General features: G+C 37.7%; 4 protein-coding genes across 9 annotated transcripts; 1 reads left to right on the top strand and 3 right to left on the bottom strand.

Annotated features, from left to right (window-relative positions):
• Nucleotides 1-589: 589 nt before the first annotated feature.
• Nucleotides 590-10,100, bottom strand: LOC140791460 (respiratory burst oxidase homolog protein B-like). 6 transcript variants are annotated; one of them, XM_073142050.1, is made up of 15 exons: nucleotides 9,746-10,100; nucleotides 9,619-9,650; nucleotides 8,694-8,777; nucleotides 4,736-5,220; nucleotides 4,466-4,625; nucleotides 4,305-4,353; nucleotides 4,089-4,202; nucleotides 3,563-3,991; nucleotides 2,487-2,873; nucleotides 2,290-2,385; nucleotides 2,059-2,174; nucleotides 1,842-1,944; nucleotides 1,654-1,730; nucleotides 1,051-1,568; nucleotides 590-871 (listed from the first exon to the last, which is right to left on the bottom strand). In XM_073142050.1, the coding sequence occupies exons 4-15, from the start codon at nucleotides 5,208-5,210 to the stop codon at nucleotides 762-764; spliced, it is 2,634 nt and encodes an 877-aa protein (XP_072998151.1). In that variant the 5' UTR covers nucleotides 5,211-5,220; nucleotides 8,694-8,777; nucleotides 9,619-9,650; nucleotides 9,746-10,100; the 3' UTR covers nucleotides 590-761. The 6 variants fall into 6 exon arrangements, with proteins under 6 accessions (XP_072998151.1, XP_072998154.1, XP_072998153.1 ...); XM_073142053.1 differs by having other exon boundaries at nucleotides 8,694-8,752; nucleotides 9,746-10,015; XM_073142052.1 differs by having other exon boundaries at nucleotides 9,725-9,817.
• Nucleotides 10,101-10,641: 541 nt separating this feature from the next.
• Nucleotides 10,642-13,954, bottom strand: LOC140790079 (dephospho-CoA kinase). The gene is made up of 3 exons (XM_073139998.1): nucleotides 13,505-13,954; nucleotides 12,537-12,682; nucleotides 10,642-11,224 (listed from the first exon to the last, which is right to left on the bottom strand). The coding sequence occupies exons 1-3, from the start codon at nucleotides 13,610-13,612 to the stop codon at nucleotides 10,780-10,782; spliced, it is 699 nt and encodes a 232-aa protein (XP_072996099.1). The 5' UTR covers nucleotides 13,613-13,954; the 3' UTR covers nucleotides 10,642-10,779.
• Nucleotides 13,955-18,647: 4,693 nt separating this feature from the next.
• Nucleotides 18,648-19,768, top strand: LOC140791262 (probable glutathione S-transferase GSTF1). Its single transcript, XM_073141734.1, has 3 exons — nucleotides 18,648-18,864; nucleotides 18,949-18,997; nucleotides 19,123-19,768. The coding sequence occupies exons 1-3, from the start codon at nucleotides 18,718-18,720 to the stop codon at nucleotides 19,569-19,571; spliced, it is 645 nt and encodes a 214-aa protein (XP_072997835.1). The 5' UTR covers nucleotides 18,648-18,717; the 3' UTR covers nucleotides 19,572-19,768.
• A 1,577-nt stretch (nucleotides 19,769-21,345) lies between these two features.
• Nucleotides 21,346-23,057, bottom strand: LOC140790907 (probable glutathione S-transferase GSTF1). The gene is made up of 3 exons (XM_073141221.1): nucleotides 22,874-23,057; nucleotides 22,417-22,465; nucleotides 21,346-22,067 (listed from the first exon to the last, which is right to left on the bottom strand). Exons 1-3 carry the CDS (start codon nucleotides 23,018-23,020, stop codon nucleotides 21,616-21,618), a joined length of 648 nt encoding a protein of 215 aa, XP_072997322.1. The 5' UTR covers nucleotides 23,021-23,057; the 3' UTR covers nucleotides 21,346-21,615.
• Nucleotides 23,058-23,107: the final 50 nt, after the last annotated feature.

Here is a 23,107-nt window from a genome sequence, read left to right as displayed (position 1 = left end):
CAATGATACCGTTAGCTGCTCTATCAAATTTAATTAAGCATTATGACTATTTTGATCATTTAGCGATATTATCTCAAAGAGTTATATATCTTATCGAATAAATACGATATAATATTTTAATCATTATAACATCATTAGGTTAAGTTTAACAAAATGAAGGACGGTATTACTTCAATCTTTTAGCTCCATACCTAGATTCCTAAGTTAAAAACCAATCCCCAAGCCAACACCAATACCAGAGTCCGAAGCAGAACTCCGACCTTGGCTAGATAGAGCCCAAACCATGGCCTCAAAGATGCACTTGAAAGGACTCGTCTCCTCCAATCAGAGAAGATTCAGTCAAAGGCAAAGGATTAAAGGGCATGAACACTGAGAGGGAGAGGAGCGACCTTGTGATAAGGTGTAGATTAACAAGCTGCAAAGATGGCAGAGAACGAAACGACATCAGCTGTCGAGGATGCTGGAGCCAGCGCAACTGAGCAACAGGGAGAAAGGGATGTGGAGGTGAGATATAGTGATAAAGATTAAGATTGGAGCAGAATGTATATGCTTTTGTTGATGAGAGGATGTTGATCAAGGGAAATGGATGAAATTGAACGAGCATAGAAATACTTATAATGATCACTAACATTATTCTTGTACATCTCCACAATTATTACAATCAAAACAATCATCCTTTTCGGAAATTAAAACATATCCCTGTAGCTCAAAACCCTCCAAAAATAAAATAAAAAAAAGAATCTTATATATTCACAATAAGATTAGAAATTCTCCTTGTGGAAAACAAACTTTGTATTAGTCTTGTGCGAGAAATCTGAAGCTAGCCGCCTCAGTTCCGGTACCAGGGTCTGGTCACCACAGTAGAAAACTCCTGACATTAATTAAAAAAAAACAACAACAACGAATTAGTAAATCCACAACTGCTGCAAATCCCAAGTGCCAAGTCTTTTTTTTTTTTTTTTTTTTTTTTTTAAACTTATAGCTACTAGATTTCTTATCAACAATTATATATCTTTGTTATCTTTTTAAGAATCATGATCTGGAACTCACCGACGCGCTGGTTTTCATGATGGACGGCGACATGCTTGAAGACGTTGCGCCAGTTGGGCCTAGCAAAGTGCGTCTTAACGCGCGTTCCGGTCACTATATCGACGCCGTTTTTAGCTTGATGAAGGGACTGGAGCATGATGATCAGCGCGGACCGAGCGTCGCCTTCCGCGTAGACGCTGGTGCAATGGTTGTGGAGCTCGATCACCTGCTCCTTGTCCTTCTCCTCCACCTCCGTCATCACGTTCCGAAACCATTCGAATGAGCCCTCCTCCCGGGTGACCCAGTAGAAGTAGGCACGTTGAGTCATGAACGTCTTCCTCTTTCCTTTCCCGTTTCGCTTCAAGTCCTCAGGACTCATGAGCCCCTCCTTCTGCATCTGGGTGTTGTCGAGCACGTCCTTGACGATGCTGATCAGCGGGGTGGCTCCGATCCCGAGGCCGATGAGGAGGAGGACATCGTACTTCCAGTAGTCCTGCGCCGGAGCACCGTATGGCCCGTCGATCAAGAGCTTCGGAAACCTGATGCATATGCATACTCTCGATCAGCGAGCAGCTAAACGTAAAAATATTTTCGCGTTAAATTGGAAGGGGTAACAGTGAGTACTTTGAAGTCTCATTTGATGTCATGATCATATCCGATTGTGAGTTACTGGGTCGGGCCGAGATGGGAGGCATGCAGACCTGTCACATTTCCATCATATATAATTGAATTAGTCCAAAAAATTAAATGAATGTATAATTATAATCAAGCATATAAACTATTTCTTAGATTTTGATGGTCGTCAACATTACCTCCATAAAGTTGGCTCTGAGCTGGGTGGTCCAGTCACCTCTGGTTCGGATGTGCATGCTAAGGTTTTTCTCTCCGGGGGCAGAAGTGATGGTGAAAGGATGCCTAAGAAAGATAGCAAATTAGCATTAAAAACAAAATTTAGCTTAATTTTGATCCATGACCAATAGCTAGCACTAACAATAGATTATAGTTAAGTAAATGCCAGTATATACGTACCATTCAAACAAAGAGATGTCGGGACAATTTACGAACATGTATTGCCCACTCTTGTACTTGAAACCATGAGGCCTATCCATATATACGGCATAAACATTTCCTGGATACAGCACAGCCTACAATTGAAGAAGAAAAGAGAATCCACAAAGTTATATCGAACTTATAATAAACCAACATATATAAATGATTGTGAATTAGTTTATAAATATATGCATATATATATATTTATACCTTTAAAATCCTTACTGACTTGTAACCGGACCTAAACGCACGGAGAACTCGTTCACCGACATATAAGGTGAGAGGGATTGCAAGGTACATCCATGTCTGAAAAATGACATAACATGATCTTTAATACAATATATATCATGATTCAAATATTACTTTGAATTTGAAAATTTCAAATTGCATATATAGTTTGTACATACCGTCTTTTTGTACCATGTTCGATTGATGTAGAGGCATACGCCGTGGACTACAAAGGCGATGTATACTATGATAAAGAGGTGGTGTGAATACCAAAATGTGTTGAAGCCGGCGAAGCGGTAGAAGGGGCTAGTGGGGTCAAGCTTGTTTCGCCGGAAGTAAGGCTGAGCAAAGGTGTAGGCTATGATCATGAGGATAAGCAAGATCAAGCCAGTCACGCCCTCGACACCCTTCACAAACCACCAATAGTTTGGCGGCCGCTTGTCCCCAAAAAAGCGCTTAAGTGGCTCGTATTCCTCGTCAGTCGCATGCAACAATAGGGGGAAGTCGCACGTCAAGTGAGGTACCACGTGGAGAGCAACTCCCACTGCAATGCCCCAAGCTATCACCTGATAATCATCATCATCATCATCATCATCATCATCCAAGCCGTTTATTTTTCCTATTACTAGCTAGAGAGAATTTAGACTTAAAAAAACTAATTCCTTATTAGCCTCCGTTCACTTTAAGAATAATTTTTTTCTTAATCTGAAATACAACTTTTTATTTCATAATAACAACTAAACATCATATTAGTTATATTTTATAATGCAAATATTATTTATCAAAATTATTTTTTATACAAAACACTAACTCAATTACTAATTTATCCTTAATATCTATCACATCAATTTAATTTATATTAAATTAAAGAGTATTTATCGTAATTTTGTAAAAGATAAGATTTTTTTCCTTTTTTTTTTACTTTATATCACATATAATTATTATACCCTTATTTTAGAATATAAATAAATGTAGAAATAATTATTTCTAAAATAAAAGCCTCATTTTAAAAATAATAAATAAGAATATGTACTATTATAAAGCTATTGTTATTTTAAAGTGAACGAGGTAAGAATTCTAAAGCAGACAGAAGTACCGTCATCCAAAGCAAGGTAGAGTAGTTGATTTAATTGTCCTCTGAACATACAAAGAAATAGTACAGAGGAAGGAGAATGATGTAAACTTTTGACTTAGAGATTCATTTAAACTTATAAAACATAGTTAAGACAACTAGCCGAATGAAACAAGAACATACCTTATGGAAGTTTAAACTGTCGTTGAAAGGCACAATGGCTCCGAGCCTGGTCTTGGACCTGAGCCAAGTGATGGTATTCCGGCAAATGGGAAGGAGGATGATGGCCATGTTCAGCTTCGTCGTCTCTGCTCCACCCTTTGCAACGCAGACGCAGTAACTCATAACCTCAAAGATGACATGGCGCTTGTAGGCAATAAACTTCCAAGTGAAGAGTCCGGCGCAGATGCCAAGCCACAGAGCCATGACCCAGACACGCTTCCAATTGTCCTCCATGAAGTAGGAGATCCGTCGGCAGCAGCGGCGGATTGGATTGCTATCCTTCGTCGGGACGAGCTTCTGGCTAATGAGTTGGCTCAGGTTGGAGGTGTTGGAGGTCAATTTGGCTGCAGGGGCTTGTGGTTCCAGGAGGAGCGTCTCCAGGCTCTTGATCTGCATAACAGATTCATGTACATGATTAATTAGAAACAACATCAGCTTGTTGGTTGCTATATATATATTATTTGTACATGCTTGGAGTTTTACTTACGTCGATGTAACCTAGATGGTCAGGGTCTAATTCTTCCATGATCAGAGCCGTGTATTCATCAACGCGATCCAAGATCTTGGTCAGCTTGTTTGCAGATGCACTCAGGGTGATGATCTAAGTTACAGAATTTTACATCTCTGTTAGTTGTTAGAACGTCTAAATTGATCAGAAAAAGTGGTGCTAAAGTTGTTTGCAGCTAGCCTAGCCTCAGCTCACCTCTTTGACCTCTTCTTCCGTGATCCGGCCATCCAAATTCTTGTCCACCCTGCAAAATTTGGTGCCAAGCACGTCAAGAATTTGCAACTGTACCTCAGTTTGATCAAGAACAAAATACAATTCAACTAATCTAAACTGAATGAATTCTGATTGACTCATACATGTCAAAAAATGTCTGAAGGCGAGCATCGAATCCTGGATCCGACAGCTGCTGCCAGAACTCTTTGAGCTGATCCTTGGTCAGCACAGCTGCTGTGATCCCCCTTCTCCGCGCTAATGAATCAAACACTTGCCCTGCAAACTCCTCTGATCCCAGCATTCCTGCAGTAACCAAAATATATATATATATATATATATCATTAAACCATCAATGTTATATTTCATAACAATGCTAAATTCATTGTAATATTTAGCGTGAGCGATTGCTTAACCTATGCATTGCCCAAATCTTGATCTCAGTAGGAATCCGTCGACGGCAAGCTTGTCGAACCGCTTCTCAACTTCCGTCCATCCCTGCGTGACCACGTTATGGGTCACAAACTGGAGGCCTTTCAGCGCTCGTGCCGCACCGGTCATGGTCCGGTCTAGCCTCGGCGCAGGCCTCACCTCGGGCTTCTTCAACGACGTCATACGCCGCAGCTCGGACCCAACCTGCTTCAGCTTCGACGACAGGCTCGTGCTGAGCGATGGCGCCGGCCTGTCCAAGTTCGCGAGCAGCGCCATCTCTTGATCTTTACCTCTGCTGTTCTGGATTGTGACGCCGTCTTCTCGTACATTCAACGTGATCTCCATGTACTCATCCTTGTCCTTGAACCTTGTACTCCTCTTGTTAGAATTCTTGCTTTCTGGGTCCTCAAACACAGACCCAGGATTGCCATGTGGGCCAAGGTTTCCATTATAAGCCATCTCAATTGTCCTGGAATCCAAATATCATGAATGCATAAGGCCCAAGAAGCTAAGAAGGAAAACCAAACAACAATCATAACAGAGAAAAGAAGAAGAAGAAGAAACTTCTAACCTTAAATGATAGGAACTATTAAAGAGTTAGATGGGAAGGGAACTGCATTGGGACACGAGACAAAGATGAGGAGATATAAATAGAATGGAATTTGGAAAGGAGAGTTTGTGGGTGGCACAGACCAAAATAAGAGTGGGTGAGCAAGAGGCAATCCAGGGGCGCCCCCAAGGTTTTGCACACCAGCTCTCCCACTGGATTAAGATTTCATGGAAGTCCAACATTCTGAGGAATGGCCTACCATGTGTAACAACTTGCACTGGAGGCTTAGTAGTTTAAATAAGGTCCAAACTTCCAAAATATCTCACCCCATTATTTACATCTTTGTACATAATCCAGGAATGGGTCAGCCATCGGCCACCTCCCTTTAGATACTCCACATTAGATAATTAGATTTCCTTTTTGTTCTACACTGTATGAGGCTTTAGATCCATGTTAAACTCTACCTACCAGATAAGGGAGACCCTGAAATGGTGCTGGTTTAGGTCTTGCCCCTACTTGTTATTGGAAATTTAGATTGAAGATATGTGCATGTAAGGCATATGTACAAATGTACAGTTGACCCCACTTTGGAGTTGAGTCCATGGTAGGTATATGTGCAAAAATATTTACTAACTTCTGACCTCTTCCAATAATTATTCAATTAGTTTGTTTTGCTTCATGCGAAGTAAAATTTTACGATGTCGTTGTCATTTTTATTTTCTTTCCAACAGATGAAAATGATACATAACGGCTATGCGTCAACCTACATATATATATATATATATATATATATATATATATATATATATATATATATATATATATATATATATATTATGATAAATCTTAATAACAGATTATGAAAGGTGGCGAAATAAAAAGTAAACATATATCAGATGTATTTATTGTCTTTAATATAACTCCAAATTTTCTAATAGTTAAAATAGAATAGGAACTCAATTACTTGGTAATGGTAGGGACGCGTTTTGGAGAATGGCTGAGATATTGGTATCCACAGCAAGTAGACACATCTTGAACTAAGTTTCTTAATATCAAACTATAGTTTTTTCCAACTAATATATGAATAAGAGTACTCTATTAGTTGCATGCCTCCCACTCACCCATCACCATAATCCCCAATGGTTTTTGACTCAACTGGATGTAACCATGGAATGAAGCCTCTCTTTGTCAACTCCTGCTCCAAATGATTCGTGATTAAAACTTGGAAGGAGAAGGAAGTGACGTCAAAAGTTGGAGATGGATTGGGGTTGGATCAAACTCAACACAAAGCACTCGGGTTTTGGACCCAGGAAGCCACGTGGACGAACGGGAGAGGAGAAGATTGGCTACGGGGAGTGGCACCCACACAAAGAGAAGGCTAAGGTTGACTAAAGGCGGTCGTCTCGGAATCCGGTGGGTCGGATCCGCGTCCGTATGTCATCTTTTGCTGTCAAGTTACGGTGCTTATATTTTTATTTTACGTCGTTGTTTCTTCTTGTCATCAGCTAAATGAGAAAATATTAGATTATTCAGCTAAATCTTTTCTAATTTTTCACTCATCTGAACGACCCTAGCTCTTCTTTTCTATTTCTGAGCATAGTATCTTTTAATCTTAATCTTAACGTTGTTCAGGTTAAGTGTAGTTTTTTTTCTTCTTTTTTTTCTTTACTTTTCTTTTTGGGGGTTGTGGGATTTATATACCAAGGTTGATGCTGACTTCTTTTTGCAAATAAATAAATGATTGAGTGTCTTCAAATTTCCTTTCTAACTAGATTTTATATCTTAAAAAATAAAACTAGATTTAGTACAGGGCAATCCCAAGCATCAATCAGGTACAGTTCTCACTCTAATCTAACGATCCTCTCCAATTTACTTTTGAGCACCAGATACACATAATCAATGTATTGACTGATCAGTGCAAGTCGGCTTGCATTAAATCCCTAGAGACAAAAACTTTTTTAGCTTGTGAAATAGTTTCAATCATATCGAAGGCTATAGTTAGAAAGAAATAACTAGAGACAAATTATTCTCAGGTTATTCCTTTGAACCTAGAAATATCAAGATTTAATGGAGATAAATTAGAGGAAAATAGTAGTTTCAATTTTTTTGATAGAACCCGTTTAGTCTACATATAGCAATAAATGCATATTTTTGCTTTTTTATTTTGTCCAAATATATTTGTGCTTATGTAAGCCACTATGCTTGCTCATCGTTTATTTTCCCTCGCTAGTCCTAGCTCTACTAGGGTTCATCGCAGTTCTTCCCACTCTTCTAGATTCTTCACCTTTTCTAGAGGGTTTTATCTCACCCTTATGATCCCCTTCTCCTTGCCTCTTCCTTATTCTCTCTCTTTTCTCTCTTCCTCCCCCTCTCCTCAAAGTTCTCTTTGCCTCTCCTTCGTTGTCTTCTCTCTTGCAACTCGCTTCGCTTTCTTCTCCTTGTCCTCCAACTCTGCTCCATCCTCTCTCTATGTTGCGCTGTTCATCGCTGCTATCGTCCACTGCCACATCTACCTCACCACCATCGAGACTGACTCTTCTCCCTACTCAACCTCGATCAATTTTAACCCCTTTGTCAGCCCTCGAGTCCAACTACTATGCTCCAGGGCCTCACCTCCCTAGCCGCTGGTGACAGCCTCACTCTTCTTCATTGTGGCCGAGGGTGTTCTACCCACTTTTGTTCTTTGATCATGTTTGTTATTTTTTTTTTCCTTTTTTTTTTTCTATTGTAGGGTTCTGTCTTGTTGGTTAGGGGTTCTTCTCTAGCCTTTTGGGGATTCATAAGGATGTGTACCTTCAACTACTGGATTGCAACAAAGTCATAGGCTAACTTTAGTTCTTTTGCACTTATGAATCTGCCAAGGTTGTTTCCCTTTGTGATAATATTTTACTATTGTAACAAAGTATGAAACTTGTGTCAAAATGTATGTCACTCACAAATAAATAAACGGTCTTAAGAATAAAATTTGTCAGACAAGCTTTCCCTTTTAAAAAATGCTCCTAATGAATTCCTCTCAATTGGGTAAGTTGTTTAGAACAACTCTAGGAATAATATATAAAGCTACTTTGTCCCCTTCTAAACACAGCCAAGTATGACAAATTTAAGCCCAATAAGATTCATCAGGGCCTAGATTCATAATTCAAGGATGAGTATAGGCTGCCTTCGTACTTGTCTAAAATCTAAACTCTATGACCCTATTTATATATAAGTATGCAGAATCCCTGCATCCTATAAGAATTTCCTAGAACCACAGTGTCTGATATTATCCCAGTGATTACCTTGGAAACTTAACCCATTCAGATTGATAGATGTTAGACACAAAAAGGCAAATGGAGAGAAAAGGAAGTCATTACTTCCAATACTAAAGAACATAAAGTGAGTCTAGACATTACCTTCGCCAGAATTATTGAAGGCATTGCTTTCAATCTTGTGAGAAACCGATGTCCAAGCTCTGAAAGAGAAGGGAGAAGTAGATACTAGCAATCAAAGAAGTTTAGTTAGTAGCTTAATATACAAGTGGTGAGCATTTGCATATATATCTAGCACATTAAAAAAAATTACACATAGAAGCTGATACTAACAAAGTGGTAAGCATTTGCATGGTCATTCAAGCAATTCTTTTGGTTCTTATTTGATTCCTTCAAATAAGTTTTCTTCAAATATTAATATATCCTCTATCTCATATCTCACCCTCTCTGCTGTACATATCAAAACTCGGTATCTTCTTCACATTCTTGTACTTGCCAATTGAGCAAATCCGAAAACCTCACTTTTGAATTTATTAAGCAATGCGCTAATATAATGATAGCAAAACGCAGGCCTACTAAGTAAATATAAACAAAATTAAACAGCAAGACCCCAAAAAAAAAGTACAAAGAACTAGTGAAATTAATAGCTTTTTATGAATCCGATTATTTCAAGAATACTGACTAGAACCTCATATTCCATTAAAGTTGAACTCACTGAAGCAAATAAAAAATATGCAAAAATTAAGAGATACATAGTTAATCTGCAAATAGTTCTTAACTATTCTTAAGAAGCAAAAAGTGGTTTCTTTCCCAAATTGTAGCAAATTACAGATAAGATCCAGAATACTAATACATGGTAATTTTCACATCTAGCGCCTATAAATTGTTAACACTCCCTAAGACACGATATCTTTCTTAGAAGAAATGCACTAGATAACTGCAAAGATATATTTTACTTCGGCTAATTTCACAATGCACAGCGATGATTGTAGTGGAATTTAGATATAGGATCAGATAAATGAACATGAAACGATGATAACCAAATGACGAACTTTAATCACCACAGTACCTGAAGACAAGCAACTGAATTCCCTTTGCAAGCTGCCAAAATAAGAACAAGAAATTGTAGTCAAGATTCTACGAGATCTAGAACTAAGCTAGGCATTTCAACAAACAGGTTCAAGACTGAGGTGAACTTCTCTATCCGGCAAGACAAACTCAAACAAGGATTAGAAGGAGATGGCATCATCTTCTTTATCAAATCTTCTTCTCTCCTCCTCCTCCTCGCTTGCTGCTGCTGCTTCTTCCTCTGTTCGTCCTCAATCACAGCCATGCAATGATGGGAGAGAGAGAGAGAGAGAAGAGGGAGAGATCGAATTATTTCTTAGCCGTGGGATCAAGAACACAGGAAAAGCCTTGGAGCTGACTGGGAGCACCTGCCCCCACACACTGACACACACACACACAATGATGTTGCTAGTGAATTCAAACCCTATATTTAGGTTTGTAAAGTTTCACATCATTTTAACTGGAATAGCCTCGTTTGTTTTTGAGTTTAGTACTAGTTCAGGAACTCCTAAGCTGATTCAGTAATTAAATATATTATTTTAATATCTAATTAAATTTATTTTAAAAAAATTAAAATTAAAAAGTAAGATAAACTAATTAAGTTCGGAGCTTAATCTCATCAGCAGCAGCAGCAGCAACAACCGGCCACAGCAACAAGTAGACTGTATTCCGACATTAAGTCGGCCAACCAAATTAGAAAAACCTGGCATGGTCCAATTCAAGGTCCATGCTTTATTAAAATCTTATTAGTGCCCATTATCAACGCCTCAAAATAAGTTCCTGGTGATTGTGATCTTTGCATGTTTTGCCATCTTAGTCAATAAATAGTTTTTTACCCTAAAATATGCAAATCAAAAGACAATATTATCTGATAAAGATTAGAATTTTATATCGTAGAATACTCTTTCCAATACTTCGCTTCTTTACGTCTGTTACATCGCTATAAAATATATAGACATGAGCCAGTTCAACAGGCTTTCGGATCGAATCTGGTCGATTTTGACCCATTTTGTTGGGTTGGACATGAACAAAGCCCATGAGATTTTTTAGCATTGCAGAAGTGGTAATTAACAATATGCTGGTCTAATTAATGCATAAAAGCTACACGAGATTTCTTTAAATTAGAGTCTTGTGAGAAGGAAGGCAGATGATAAAGTGAATCCTACATACAAGATAAATTTTTCTGCACTGCCAGTACACCAACTGTTACTGATGCAAGAATCCAGAAGAGGCCGTCTCTTGAGAAGGCGAACTCCTTCCATGCCAAGGGCTGAGAAACCTGGCTCAGGACTTCTTCAAACTGTAACTTTGTTTCATCCATCGTACCCGAGTTGTCGATTACTATATCTGCCTTTGACCTCTTCCAGTCTAGTGAAGTCTGAGCATTAATCCTATTCGTAGCTTGCTCCTCAGAAATCCCATCTCTTGCCATGAGGCGTTGCAGCTGCGTTTCTGGATCAACCCAGACGACGATAATGGGTGCAGTCCACCGGTCCATCTTAGCCTCAAACAACAATGGGATGTCGAGAATGATAACCTTAGATCCTTTGATCCATAGCTTTAGTATCTCCCAGAAAATGCCGGAAGATATATATGGAGCTAACAGACTGCAAGAAAAAGAAAAGGGAAGAGAAAATTAGAAACTGTTTATCACCTAATACCTATTGAATTTCCATCACAATGTAAAGAAAACAAAGTCAAAAGAATGGCAAAGAAAGATTAAACAAACAAAAGCGGAAAATGAGAAGACATGACGAGAGAGACCTAGGCCTCCACAATTTGCTCGATGCATGCGAAGTGCAGGGAATAGCTTAATTATTTAGCAATTCCCTTTTCACATCTTATAAAAGGCAGCAGCATAACTGCTACTCCTCTATTGAGTCCACAAACCTCTCTGAGTGAATTCAGCTTGTAATCCTGAAATATTGCGCATCATTTGCTGCAATGTTGGATACTTCCAAGAACAACACGTTCCATGAGCTGAACCACTAGACAACTGTTGAAGCATGGCTTTATATATGCAATAATCTTACATAGTTTTGACCCATGCCTATTGGAGTAAATAGTTTGTCAACATGGCAGGATGCCTTTATAGGAAAAAAAGCTCGCCCAAAGTCCATGCCTGCATCAACCAGCTGTCCACATGGCAAAGTCTATGCTGGTATATACATTTTTGACTTATTTTGGTCTAAATTTAAGGGTATTCCTAAATAGGGGGGAAAAAGTTGTAAGAACTATGGAAAAAGTAAATTTTACTTGTTAAGCAAACACATCTAGTAATTGTAGGTCTTGATCCATCAATACAAATCAAAGCCATTCAAAATTTAACTTCTAGTGTTTTGCATCGACACACATCAAGCTGTATAATTTCCAAACTACCTCTTATCTTGTATGAAAGTCTCTCGCTTATTAAGTACCAGATGATGATTATGATTTAGTAACAAAAGAAAAATCTATTTTAACAATTAAATCTGTACCTGATGGAGAACAAAACACAAAATTGCAAGACAAGACATTATCATTTCCACCAATGAAAGTAACGTGTGAATTATAATCCCATGTACCCAGCTTATTGAGCACCCGATGATGATTGTAACTTAGTAACCAAAGAAAAATCTATTGTAACAATTACATCTGTATCTAATGGAGAACTAAGCACAAAATTTCAAGACATTATCATTTCAACCAACAAAAGCAGCATCTGAATTTTAATGCTGCCTACCCAGCCGTAGAAATAGAATCTTTGGCATTCAGAAATGATTAGTGTCACGTTGATGTTCATACCATACAAAAGTCGGCAGGTATCTACTATTAGATACTATTGCCAGACAAATCGATTTATAACTTGATTCATACCAACCAAAAGTTGCTGGGTGCCAAACAATTATGAGATAATGAAATATTATTGTCAGGCCATACCGGTTCAGAAGTTGACGCTTTTCTGGGTCAGAGAAAACAATTTGACCTAGGTGAGCTCTATCAATTTCCCCATTTTCCAGTAAAATATCATCCCCAAATGCTTTGACAACCTTCTTCCAACCGCCACTTCCTTTTCTCACTACATCCTGCAATTAATAGCTCAAGGTTAAAAGACATATTATGTATTTCTTTGGAAAAGAGAAACATTCTATTTTTCTGAGCATTGCAAACTAAAGGACCAGAGATGCCATTACATTAGAAAATCCTAGCTGAGATCTATTTATTATTTTGGAAGGGTTCTAGCAATTAGATAATTGATCAAAGATTATCTTGGAGAAGCATGTAAAAGAGAAGTGACGTGTAATTGATCTATAATTGATGTGAGGGTCAAGAAAATCTAGATATTGAACAGAATATGTCAATATGATGGATTTACAAGATCATTTTTCAAATAAATGACATAAACAGAGGTAGAGTTGATACTGGAAAAGAGAAACTAGAAAATATAAAATAGAAGTATGCCTGAATTTATACTATGGAATCCAAATTAAGTTCCGACATTGACATAAATGAAGCAGGTAGCCTGGTGAAACAATTCGATCATTAGACATATTCCCTTCAATGCGAAATAAGAGAAGTATACCCAAAACTGCAACATTGTTCTCCATTCACTCTAATAAAGTAAGCTGTTCAACTTACTCTCCAACCTGTTTGCATTCTTTCATTCAAACTTTCTAAAATTTAGTCAATCCAATACGAGTAATTAGTTGATATTCTTTGTTATCCTGTTTTGCCAATGTCTTAGCTCCTTTTCGCATATAATCTTTTGAGCTAGGAATTATAACAAATAAGGTACGCGCACAACATAAGAAGCATAATATCAAATCAAGGCAGTAAATTACTCATAAGAACCATCAGGGGGGGGAGAGAGAGAGAGAGAGAGAGAGACTAGGGTAAGGGTGTTTTACGCGTGCCACGAGGTCGGCGTCGACGATGGGAAGGCCGTTAGATCTGAAGAGATTGGAGACAGTGCTCTTGCCGGAAGCGATCCCACCAGTCAATCCCACGATCCTCATCTCCCACCTCGAGGAATTGGAAGAATTATAGAGAGAGAGAGGAGGACCTAAAAGACTGAGAGGGGTAGCGCTGAGCTACAGAATAAAGAAGCTATGTTAGTCCTATTGCTGTACCTTTTGATGAGGCATAACGTCATACAGATGGTATGCAGTCCAAATGATAACAGCAGAATATTTGCAAATACTTCAATACTTTTATAAAATTTATAATCATAATTTAACGGCTATAATAACCAATTTTTATACCCAATACTGATTCCAAAACTATATTATATAAAAAAATAATATATTAGTCAAAAAAATTTAATTATGTCTGCTTAACTTCCGGATTAAACGTTCTTTTCTTCTATTAAGATTTTTCTATCTTAGATATAATTATGATAAATATAATTATACTTTAATTATATAAATTTGATTATTTAGAGATAGACTTCATTTTAAATATAATTCTCTATCTCTATTCATTATTAATTTTAATAAACAATTACCTCTACGGTACAAAAGAAGCGATCCGACCAAATAGAGACACATCGTATCAAAAACCATGTTCATCATCCTCGTTGTTGAAGAGAGCATGCTATTAAGTAGTAACATCTGATTGAATGAATGTAGGTCTATTTTATTAAAATAAAAATATTATTTTATTTTATTTTACTTTCTAATAATCAAACACACTCTTAGAAATTGTGATAGGTATTCTATTCCACAAAAAAAAACAAAGAAAGAGAGCTTTGCACACATGGACCCCTCCTGCTTATTCACTTGTAGACAATTTCGTTTATTAATTAGCTAATTACACTTAGATTCTTAAACTATTACTTTTTTATACATTGTTTTAAGAATTTTCTGCGATGCATAGACTTTTAATCTATTGAAGTTTTGGACTGAAATAATTAATTAGTTAGGTAATATATTTAAAATAACAATTTTATTGGTTGATAGATTTAGAGATAGAAATGTAGTTCAATAATTTTATGTATCTAATCATTGATCTTAGAAAGAACATAAACTCAAATTCATAGAGCATTAAATGCGCCGGCCCTAGCAGAGCAGTCTACTAGGGTTGGATTTTCCTTTCTCTTTTTCACCGATTGCTTTCTCTATCGACAGTTGTCGTCGACGACGTTCTTCTCCCTTTCTCCTCCTCCTAGCCTCGACTGGAAAGAGAGGATCGAGGGGTTTTTTTTTCCCTTCGTGACAAGATATTTCTCACTTCCCTTTTCCTCTTCTCCCACTTATATTTCTCACTTCCCCTTTCCTCTTCTTCCTCTCCCCCTCCCTCTTTCTTTCTCTTTTTCTTCATTCTCCTGTTCCCTCCTCCCTTATGTTTTTCTTTCCCCTCATTTTCTTCTTCTTTCTCCCTCCTCTCCTTGTTTTGCTAGACCGAGGTCGTCATTGTCAAGGCCATCTCATTTATGGTTGTCAAGATCGTAGTCGCTACATACGACTACAACCACAGCCATCTAGGTCATGGTCCCCCTTTCTCCCTCACTCCCTCCCCCATCTTCTTCCCTTCTCTTTATCTCATTTTCTTTCCTCTTTTTCCACTTTTGTACCCATCACCCAGTGCCGCCGCTTGCCGGTAACTCCACTCCATCGACTCCACCTTCTCCTATAAGTTTGCTCCGCCACCTCCTCTCAATCCGTCACTCCTCCACTACCGCTTCCTGTCTACCTCTCTCTTTATAGCTATACCGCTTCAAAATCCACTCGAAATTTTGAAAAAAAACTTAAGTTAACTTGTTTGCTATGATTGAATGTGTTGGGAGTTCGTCATCCAGATCTTATGAGCCATTAGGGCTTCATGCTTATCTCTTCAAAATCTTTTTTTTTCTTTTTTGTATGTATCAAGCTTATAAAAGATAATTGGATTTAATAGAAGAATTATTAGTCTGCGGACCTTCTATAAAGAAAAAAAAATTTCATAGAGCATTAATTCATTTATTCATGAGCTCACAGTGGAAGAGAAGTAAATTTGGGAAGAGGGAGAGGGATCCAAATATCCAATAAAACATAAGACAAGTACACAAAACTAATCAATGCCTTAATCCAGGATTCACCACCACCGAGCCAAGCAGCCCCTCCATTCATCTCAGCCGTTCATAGTGGCCGCCACCTTCGCCACCGCCGGCCTCGCCGTCATGTCCTCCCACTGGGCCTTCACGTGCCGTCGCGAGGTGACGAGCGAGGCGTAAGGCGCCGCCATGAGGTAGAAGGTGTAGGAGAAGTGGGTGAGGTCGGCGAAGCTGAAGAAGTCTCCGGCCAAGTACTTAACGTTATCAAATTTTATTTTTTAAATCACTCTCTTACTCTTACAACAACCCCCCAAAAAAAAAATTTAATTATTTAAAACTGAGAAAGTGAAAAAGAAATCAAGTCAAGCTTAATAGGTATTAAGTTATTGAATTCGACGCCGTGTTCCTCAATCCACCATTATTTAGTCTTAGTTGCTGGATTCTTCTTAGTTGAAATTTACTCCAATTTCAATATTAGATTGGACTGTCACAGCTGTTGGTGTGCAATGTTATGTCTAAACAAGTGTGAACTCATAGGCAATGGGAGATCAGAGGCACCACTAGTCAAGATTTGCCATTCACTATTGTTAGTATATATTAAGCTTTCATATCTCTTTGTCAGCATTGCGAGATAAAGACTCTTTCTGTCTTCTTTTGGGAGTGTTTATTATTATTTTTATTTAAAACTTGTCAAAATAATCTAACTAATAGAACACTCAAATATATTTCCACATCATATACGACTTTGCATGCCTAGATATCAGTCTCAATTCCTACATAATATTCCCCTGAGCTATGAAGCTAGAAGAATTCCAACTCAGGATAAAGAGCATAGGTTTAAAAAAAAATTCCAGTAAATATTAAAGTTGGTATTTACTAAATATTTTAATGGAGCACTATACTCATATGATTTGAGCCGATATGAGTCCATGTTTAACGTGAAAACCATCTTGACATTGTGATACGACTCGATCGGATTGAATCCACTCGTGGTATTGGATTCATTGGGATGAGTCTATTTATCTAGTTTGTGTTTGCTTAAGAGAATAAGACATTTTGCCAAGGGGGCCGTTTGAACGTCTGTATGTGTTCGCAACTACAGGGAACACAAATTGCGCGATCAGGTGCGTTCGAACGCACTGCGGCGAAAATTATTAGTTTGTTAGGGTTTTAACTTAGCTGTTGGCTTGTTATAGTTTTTTTAGAGTTGTTTAACTTAGTTAATAAATCACTAAGGTGAGCCTTTACAAATATGCGGAGGAAACATAATTGGCGTTTTTATCTTAGTAATTGAATTGGCTTTGACCTTTATCTCCTTCTCAACTTGTATCTAGCCATTGACGCCCTCTCCCACTTCCTTTCTTCCACCGCTCAAGTCTTTGGTCGGGTTCTTCAGCTTCTAAGCCTCCTCTTCTACTACAACTGTTCCCCTTCACACGAAGGAGTAAACCTAGCATCTACCTAGCCATTCGAGGGCTAACAAGTTAGAATCCAATTAACCTTCGGCCACTATTTTGGGCAATATCTTGATATCTAACCGTTCAAATTATACAATCTTAGATTCGTTAGAAAGCTCTCTCTAAGAGCGACAACATATCCAAAATTTAGGAAGATCCGTCGGTTAGATTATTCGTAGATCACTTCAAAAGTTACAAGTTTTATTGAGTTTAGAACTGTTGCGGATCGAATTAGACCGGTTCGTAACACATTGTTTAGTTTGGTGCCATGTACATATAAAAAAATTCCACGGTTGCGTATCCATGAATAAATTGCTTATGAATTACTAAACATATATTTTTCTTAGCCACACATGCATTTCATATTGGTATTTATGAGTGATTAAGTTTTTGTAAGTATATTTTTATCTTGAGAGATATTTGTTACGCACCTAATTTGGATTTGGGGACGTGTAAGTTGCTCTCGATGAGGGCGATGTCGTTGACAAAGTGTATAATATATCTAATATTGAAATTGTTGTACATTTACACCAAGAAGAATCCAAGAACAAGACTAAACTATGGCGGATTGATTGAGGAACACGGAATCGAATTTTCTTAATGGGTATTTGATAGCATCCATTGAAATGGTCATCCAAGCTTGACTAGATTCCTTTCTTTCTTTTCCTTCTTTTTATGTTTTGCTTTAGGTTAATTAATAGCAATATTAGTTATGCTAATTAACAATTGACAATATGAATTATGGCTAATCTCGTCTAAATTTTTCCTAATGATCGAATTTAGTATTTTTGTCGATATTTCTTTCTCGCCTAACATCGCGTGAAAATTGTAGTCCGACTTCAGCCCTGATTTTTAATAAATAACGTTAGGAGAAGTCAAAGGTTGATGTGTGTGTAAGAGAGAGAGAGAGAGAAAGCGAATATTATTAATTAATGAATTTTTATTTCAAAAAAATCCAAACTTATATTATTATATTTTTTATAAAAGAAATTCTTAACTTTTGCAAAATATCCAATTAAAACCTTACTATTTCTCTCTTTTTTAAAAAAAAAAATTATTTTTAACGACAACTACTTTCTAGAAGATTAGAACGGAGACTAGTCAACTACGGGAGAGATCCCTCTTTCCAAGCATATTTTTTCTATCTATAGAACTTGGAGGAGTTTTTAACTAAATTAGTTTCGTTCAAAAACTTTTTTATTAGAATAGACTGCTCTTAAATTTATTTACTAAACGGGATCTAATTCATTGTAGCTCTAACAAAAACACTAAATTGATCGACAATTTTTCCCTTAGTAAAAATACTGATCAATTAAACATTTTTGTTTGGTCCTAAAATATTGATCTATTCAACGTTTTATGTATATAAATCTCTTTAACTTAGTCTTTCAGTAATTTAGAGAAAAAATTATTTAGCGATAAAAATGCTAAACCGATTAATTCAGCGATTTTGTTAAGGTCATCTATTTCAATAAAAAATTTAGAAAATAAGTTTATTTTGATAAAAAAAAACTCGAACTTGAGGCCTTCTTATTCTTCTATAAATACCGTTAAGGAGTGGTACGACTCCAGATCATACATACACAAGGAGGAGTTAAGAGAGAGAGAGAGAGAAAGAAAGAGAGATCGAAGAATGGTGTTGAAGGTATACGGGTTTCCCAAATCCACGTGCACAGCACGTGTGCTGACGTGCTTGGAGGAAATGGGAGCCACGTACGAGGTGGTGCCGATCAACATGGCCACCGGTGAGCATAAGGGCCCTGCGCACCTCGCCCGTAACGTAATTCCCTCTCTTTCTATATCTTTTGGTCGATTAATTAATTGCTTGAGTTCGTCCTAAATTACTATTGATCCTTTGTTGCAGCCCTTCGGTCAGATTCCGGCCATTGAGGATGGCGATGTCAAGCTCTTCGGTGAGATATAATTCTCTACTTTAATTTGGATTTTTCTTACATTAGGGTTCGATTTGGGGGTTTTATCGGAGATATCTGATTCTGATGATGATTTTTTTTTTAATTTTTTTTATATTGTGTATCAGAATCTCGGGCAATTTCAAAATATATCCTCCGCAAGTACAAGGGCTCCGGCCCGGACCTCCTCAGGGAAGGCAAGATCGAGGAGTCCGCCGTGGTCGACCTCGGGGTAGAGGTAGAGGTCCACCACTACAACCCGCTTATCTCTACCATCATCTTCCAGTTACGCTTCGCCCCCATGCTCGGCCGCACGCCGGACCAGAAGATCATCGACACTAACGTGGAGGCCCTCGGCAAGGTCCTCGACGTCTACGAGGCACGCCTCGCCAACCACAAGTACTTGGCCGGAGACTTCTTCAGCTTCGCCGACCTCACCCACTTCTCCTACACCTTCTACCTCATGGCCACGCCGTACGCGTCGCTCATCACCTCGCGCCCGCACGTGAAGGCCTGGTGGGAGGACATGACGGCGAGGCCGGCGGTGGCGAAGGTGGCGGCCATTATGAGCGGCTGAGATGAGTGGAGGGGGCTGCTTGGCTCGGTGGTGGCGGTGAATCCTGGATTGTGAAATAAATCGCCGCCACTCTTAAGGCATTGATTAGTTTTGTGTACTTGTCTTAATGTTTTATTAAATCCCTCTCCCTCTTCCCAAATTTACTTCTCTTCTACCATGAACTCATGAAGTAGAATGCTATATCAAATTTGAGTTTATCTTCTTTATTATAAGAGCATTGATTAGATACATACAAATTATTGAAATCAATTTCTATCTCTAAAATCTATCAAACGAATAAAATTATTGTTATTTTAAATATATTTCAAATAAAAATGTAGAAAGATTTTTTCTTTTAGTTTATATCTAATGCAAAGATTAATATGAAAAACAAAATAAGTCATACATCTCCTAAAGGTTAGAAAATATTTATAATTCTACTATTGCTGTTCATAATTTATTCCTTCCGAAGTGTTTTGCTTGACTCCCTCTTAATATATTATTTTTTATGCTTAATACTTTAAAAAATTACCTCTATAATTATTGGGATAACAACAAATACAATATTTAATCTAGTAGAAACCCATCACTTTGAATGCTCCTTTTCAGCTGCCCTCTTTTTATAAGCTCAAAATGACAGCCCTAATCTTGACACACCTGGGAGTGAAAAAGAATGATCTTTTGCAATTCGTTTTAATAAGACAAATTTAATCCTAACTAATGAACATTCTAATCATATCTTGTTCCAACCAACTTTCAACTTTAGAGAACTCTCTTAGCAAAATAACTGTTTAAAAAGACTTTCACTATTAGAAGAAAAAAAATTTGTTCAAACTTGGATAAATTCATTTGAACGGAACATACTCCATCTCTAACCCTAACGAGAATAATCGTTGTTATGACATTTCTGCTCCCAAAGCCTCCCTAGTCTTTATGACTTTGCTCTTGGATTCTAATAAGTTTTCTAATACTAAGATATTCTTTTAAAATAAAAGCACTAAAATATAATCTTTAGAAACCATCTCATTCGAACATAAGCAAGCATATTCGAATAAGAATCCTACACCAATTTTTTTCTCCAAACTGAAACGACTCTAGTTAAGATTGGCAATGAGGAGAGATTGTGCTACTTGACTTTACAACTAAGCCTAAAGAAATTACATAATAAAAGACTTTGAGTTAAAATTAACATATTAGAATGATCCTTCTACTCTAGTTCCCTCTAAGGAATGAGGGTGCTGCTGACCTTGGCTGATCAGCATACCACAGTAGATAAATAACTACACCAATTTTAATTTTTTTACGAAGCTACCAATCATAAAAGGGTGTAAATAAGCCGAGCTTGAGCTATGTGAGCATATCTTAACTCAAACTTGATTCAAGTTAGAAAGGCTCGACTCGGCTTATTTTCAGCTCAATGAAGTTCATGCTCAACTCGACAACTCAATGGACTTACTAGGCTGAGCCTAATATACATAATTAAGAAAATTCTAAAAATCAAATAATTAAAAATATAGGAAACTCTTAAAGAATTGAGCCCACGAGTCGAGCCCAAAAGCCACAATCACATCTAGTTCTAAGGAACCTCTGGCCAACATTATTTTTTCTCCTACCAAAAAACTATATTTATATAATAAAAGTATTCCTCCCGTTAAAAAGAAAATACTATTCACCGTAACTTAAAAAATAGGGTTAAAATTATCATTTTATCTTTTTTGCTAAATACATAGCAACTGTTGCTCTTAAGTCCAGATCACAAGAAAATTTAAGTGCTCACCTTAAAAGTCCAAAGAGATTGTATGCAATGGGATCAAACCACACCACCACAAGGGGGTAAAGTGTAATTCCCTATTTATTTTTTTTATTCTTTGGGGCTTTGAACCCCCATAAACATAGTCAGCTGCTGCTTGCAGCTCGTTTAGCAAATGGAAGAAGAAGAAGAAGAAGAAGAAGAAGAAGAAGAAGAAGATGGATCAAACTGGAAAAAAGACCAGAGCACTTAGAGTGGTGATTAATTTATTTCAATTTCTACTACGTACTCACCACCACCATCACCAAACTAGTCTCACGCGCGCATAGCAGCCGCCACCTTCACGAAGGCCGGCCGCGCCGCCATGTCCTCCCACCAGGCCTTGACGTGCGGGCGCGAGGTGATGAGCGAGGCGTAAGGAGTGCCCGACATGAGGTAGTGGGTGTACGGGAAATGGCTGAGGTCGGCGAAGGTGAAGGAGTCTCCAGCCAAGTACTTGGACGTGGAGAGCCGGGCCTCGTACACGTCGAGCACCTTGCTGGCGGCCTCCACGCTCGCGTCGATGATCTTCTGGTCCGGCTTCCCGCCGCGCGCCGGGACGACGAGGCATTGGTAGACGATGGGGGAGATGGCCGGGTTGTAGTGGTGGGCCTCTATCTCTACGCCGAGGTCAACCATGGACGACTCCTCTATCTTCCCTTCCCGGAGAAGATCCGACCCTGATCCCTTGTACTTGCGAAGGATGTATTTTGAAATTGCCCGTGATTCTGATGCATAATTAATTAATTAATTACCCAACATTAAAAAAAACTAATTATTATTATTATTATTATTATTATTTATAAATAGAGCCCTCTATTCATTAAGTGTAATTTAACAAGCATCAAAGGGAAAGGAATTAAAAGTAGACATTTTTTGCATGCACCCGTCTCAAATGCTAATTTCTTAAATTACTCTCAATTATCGTAGATATAGTTTTAATACTTACAGAGGCTTGATTTGATTCTATTTTGTTGGATATCAGTATTTAAATGTCTCTGTATTATTTTAGATGCTCAAATTAGTTTTATAATTGTATCTAATTATAAATTAGTTAAGATATTATAGGCAGCTCACCAAAGAGTTTGAAATCGCCATCCTCGAGAGCCGGAACCACACCGAATGGCTGCACAAATAAAATAGACAGGTGAATTCTAATAAAAGGTACCATGAGAGAGACGGGGAACAAAATTTTAAAAAAAAATATTTATATATAACACTAAGATTTTTAATAAAATTATAAATATAGAAGATTAAATTTAAATTAACAGTGTAAAAATATCTTTATTTTTAAAATAACTAAAATATTATTAAGTATTTTCGTAATTTTATTAGAATAGTTAATTTGATCTCTGCACATATTCTGAAGTAGTAAAAGAAATAATAAAAAATATTATAAGATTTTGTTAAAGATGCTAGTATATACTTAATTATAATAAAATATGTATCAACTATATAAAAAAGTTAAATGTAATTAAATTGCAAGCAGAGAAGGAAGAAAGAGAGATAGGGGGGAATTTAATTAAGTCGTTACGTTTCGGGCGAGATAAGCGGGGGTCTTATGTTCACCCTTGGCCAAGTCGACCGTTACGACCTCGTACTCAGCCCCAACTTCCTCCAAGCACACTAGCACGCGTGCTGTCGACGTGTACGTGGGATGCCCATATACCTTCACCACCATCTCTCTCTCTCTCCCTCCGTGTGAGTCCTCTGTGATTGGTATTGGAGTTGTGAGCACTCAATGGTGTTTATAAAGGACTCAAATCTA

Source organism: Typha latifolia, chromosome 6 (genome assembly GCF_019914945.1).
Source record: "Typha latifolia isolate L0001 chromosome 6, TyphaL0001v2, whole genome shotgun sequence".
Taxonomy (NCBI): Eukaryota; Viridiplantae; Streptophyta; class Magnoliopsida; order Poales; family Typhaceae; genus Typha; species Typha latifolia.
This window is presented reverse-complemented; position numbering and strand designations above follow the sequence as displayed.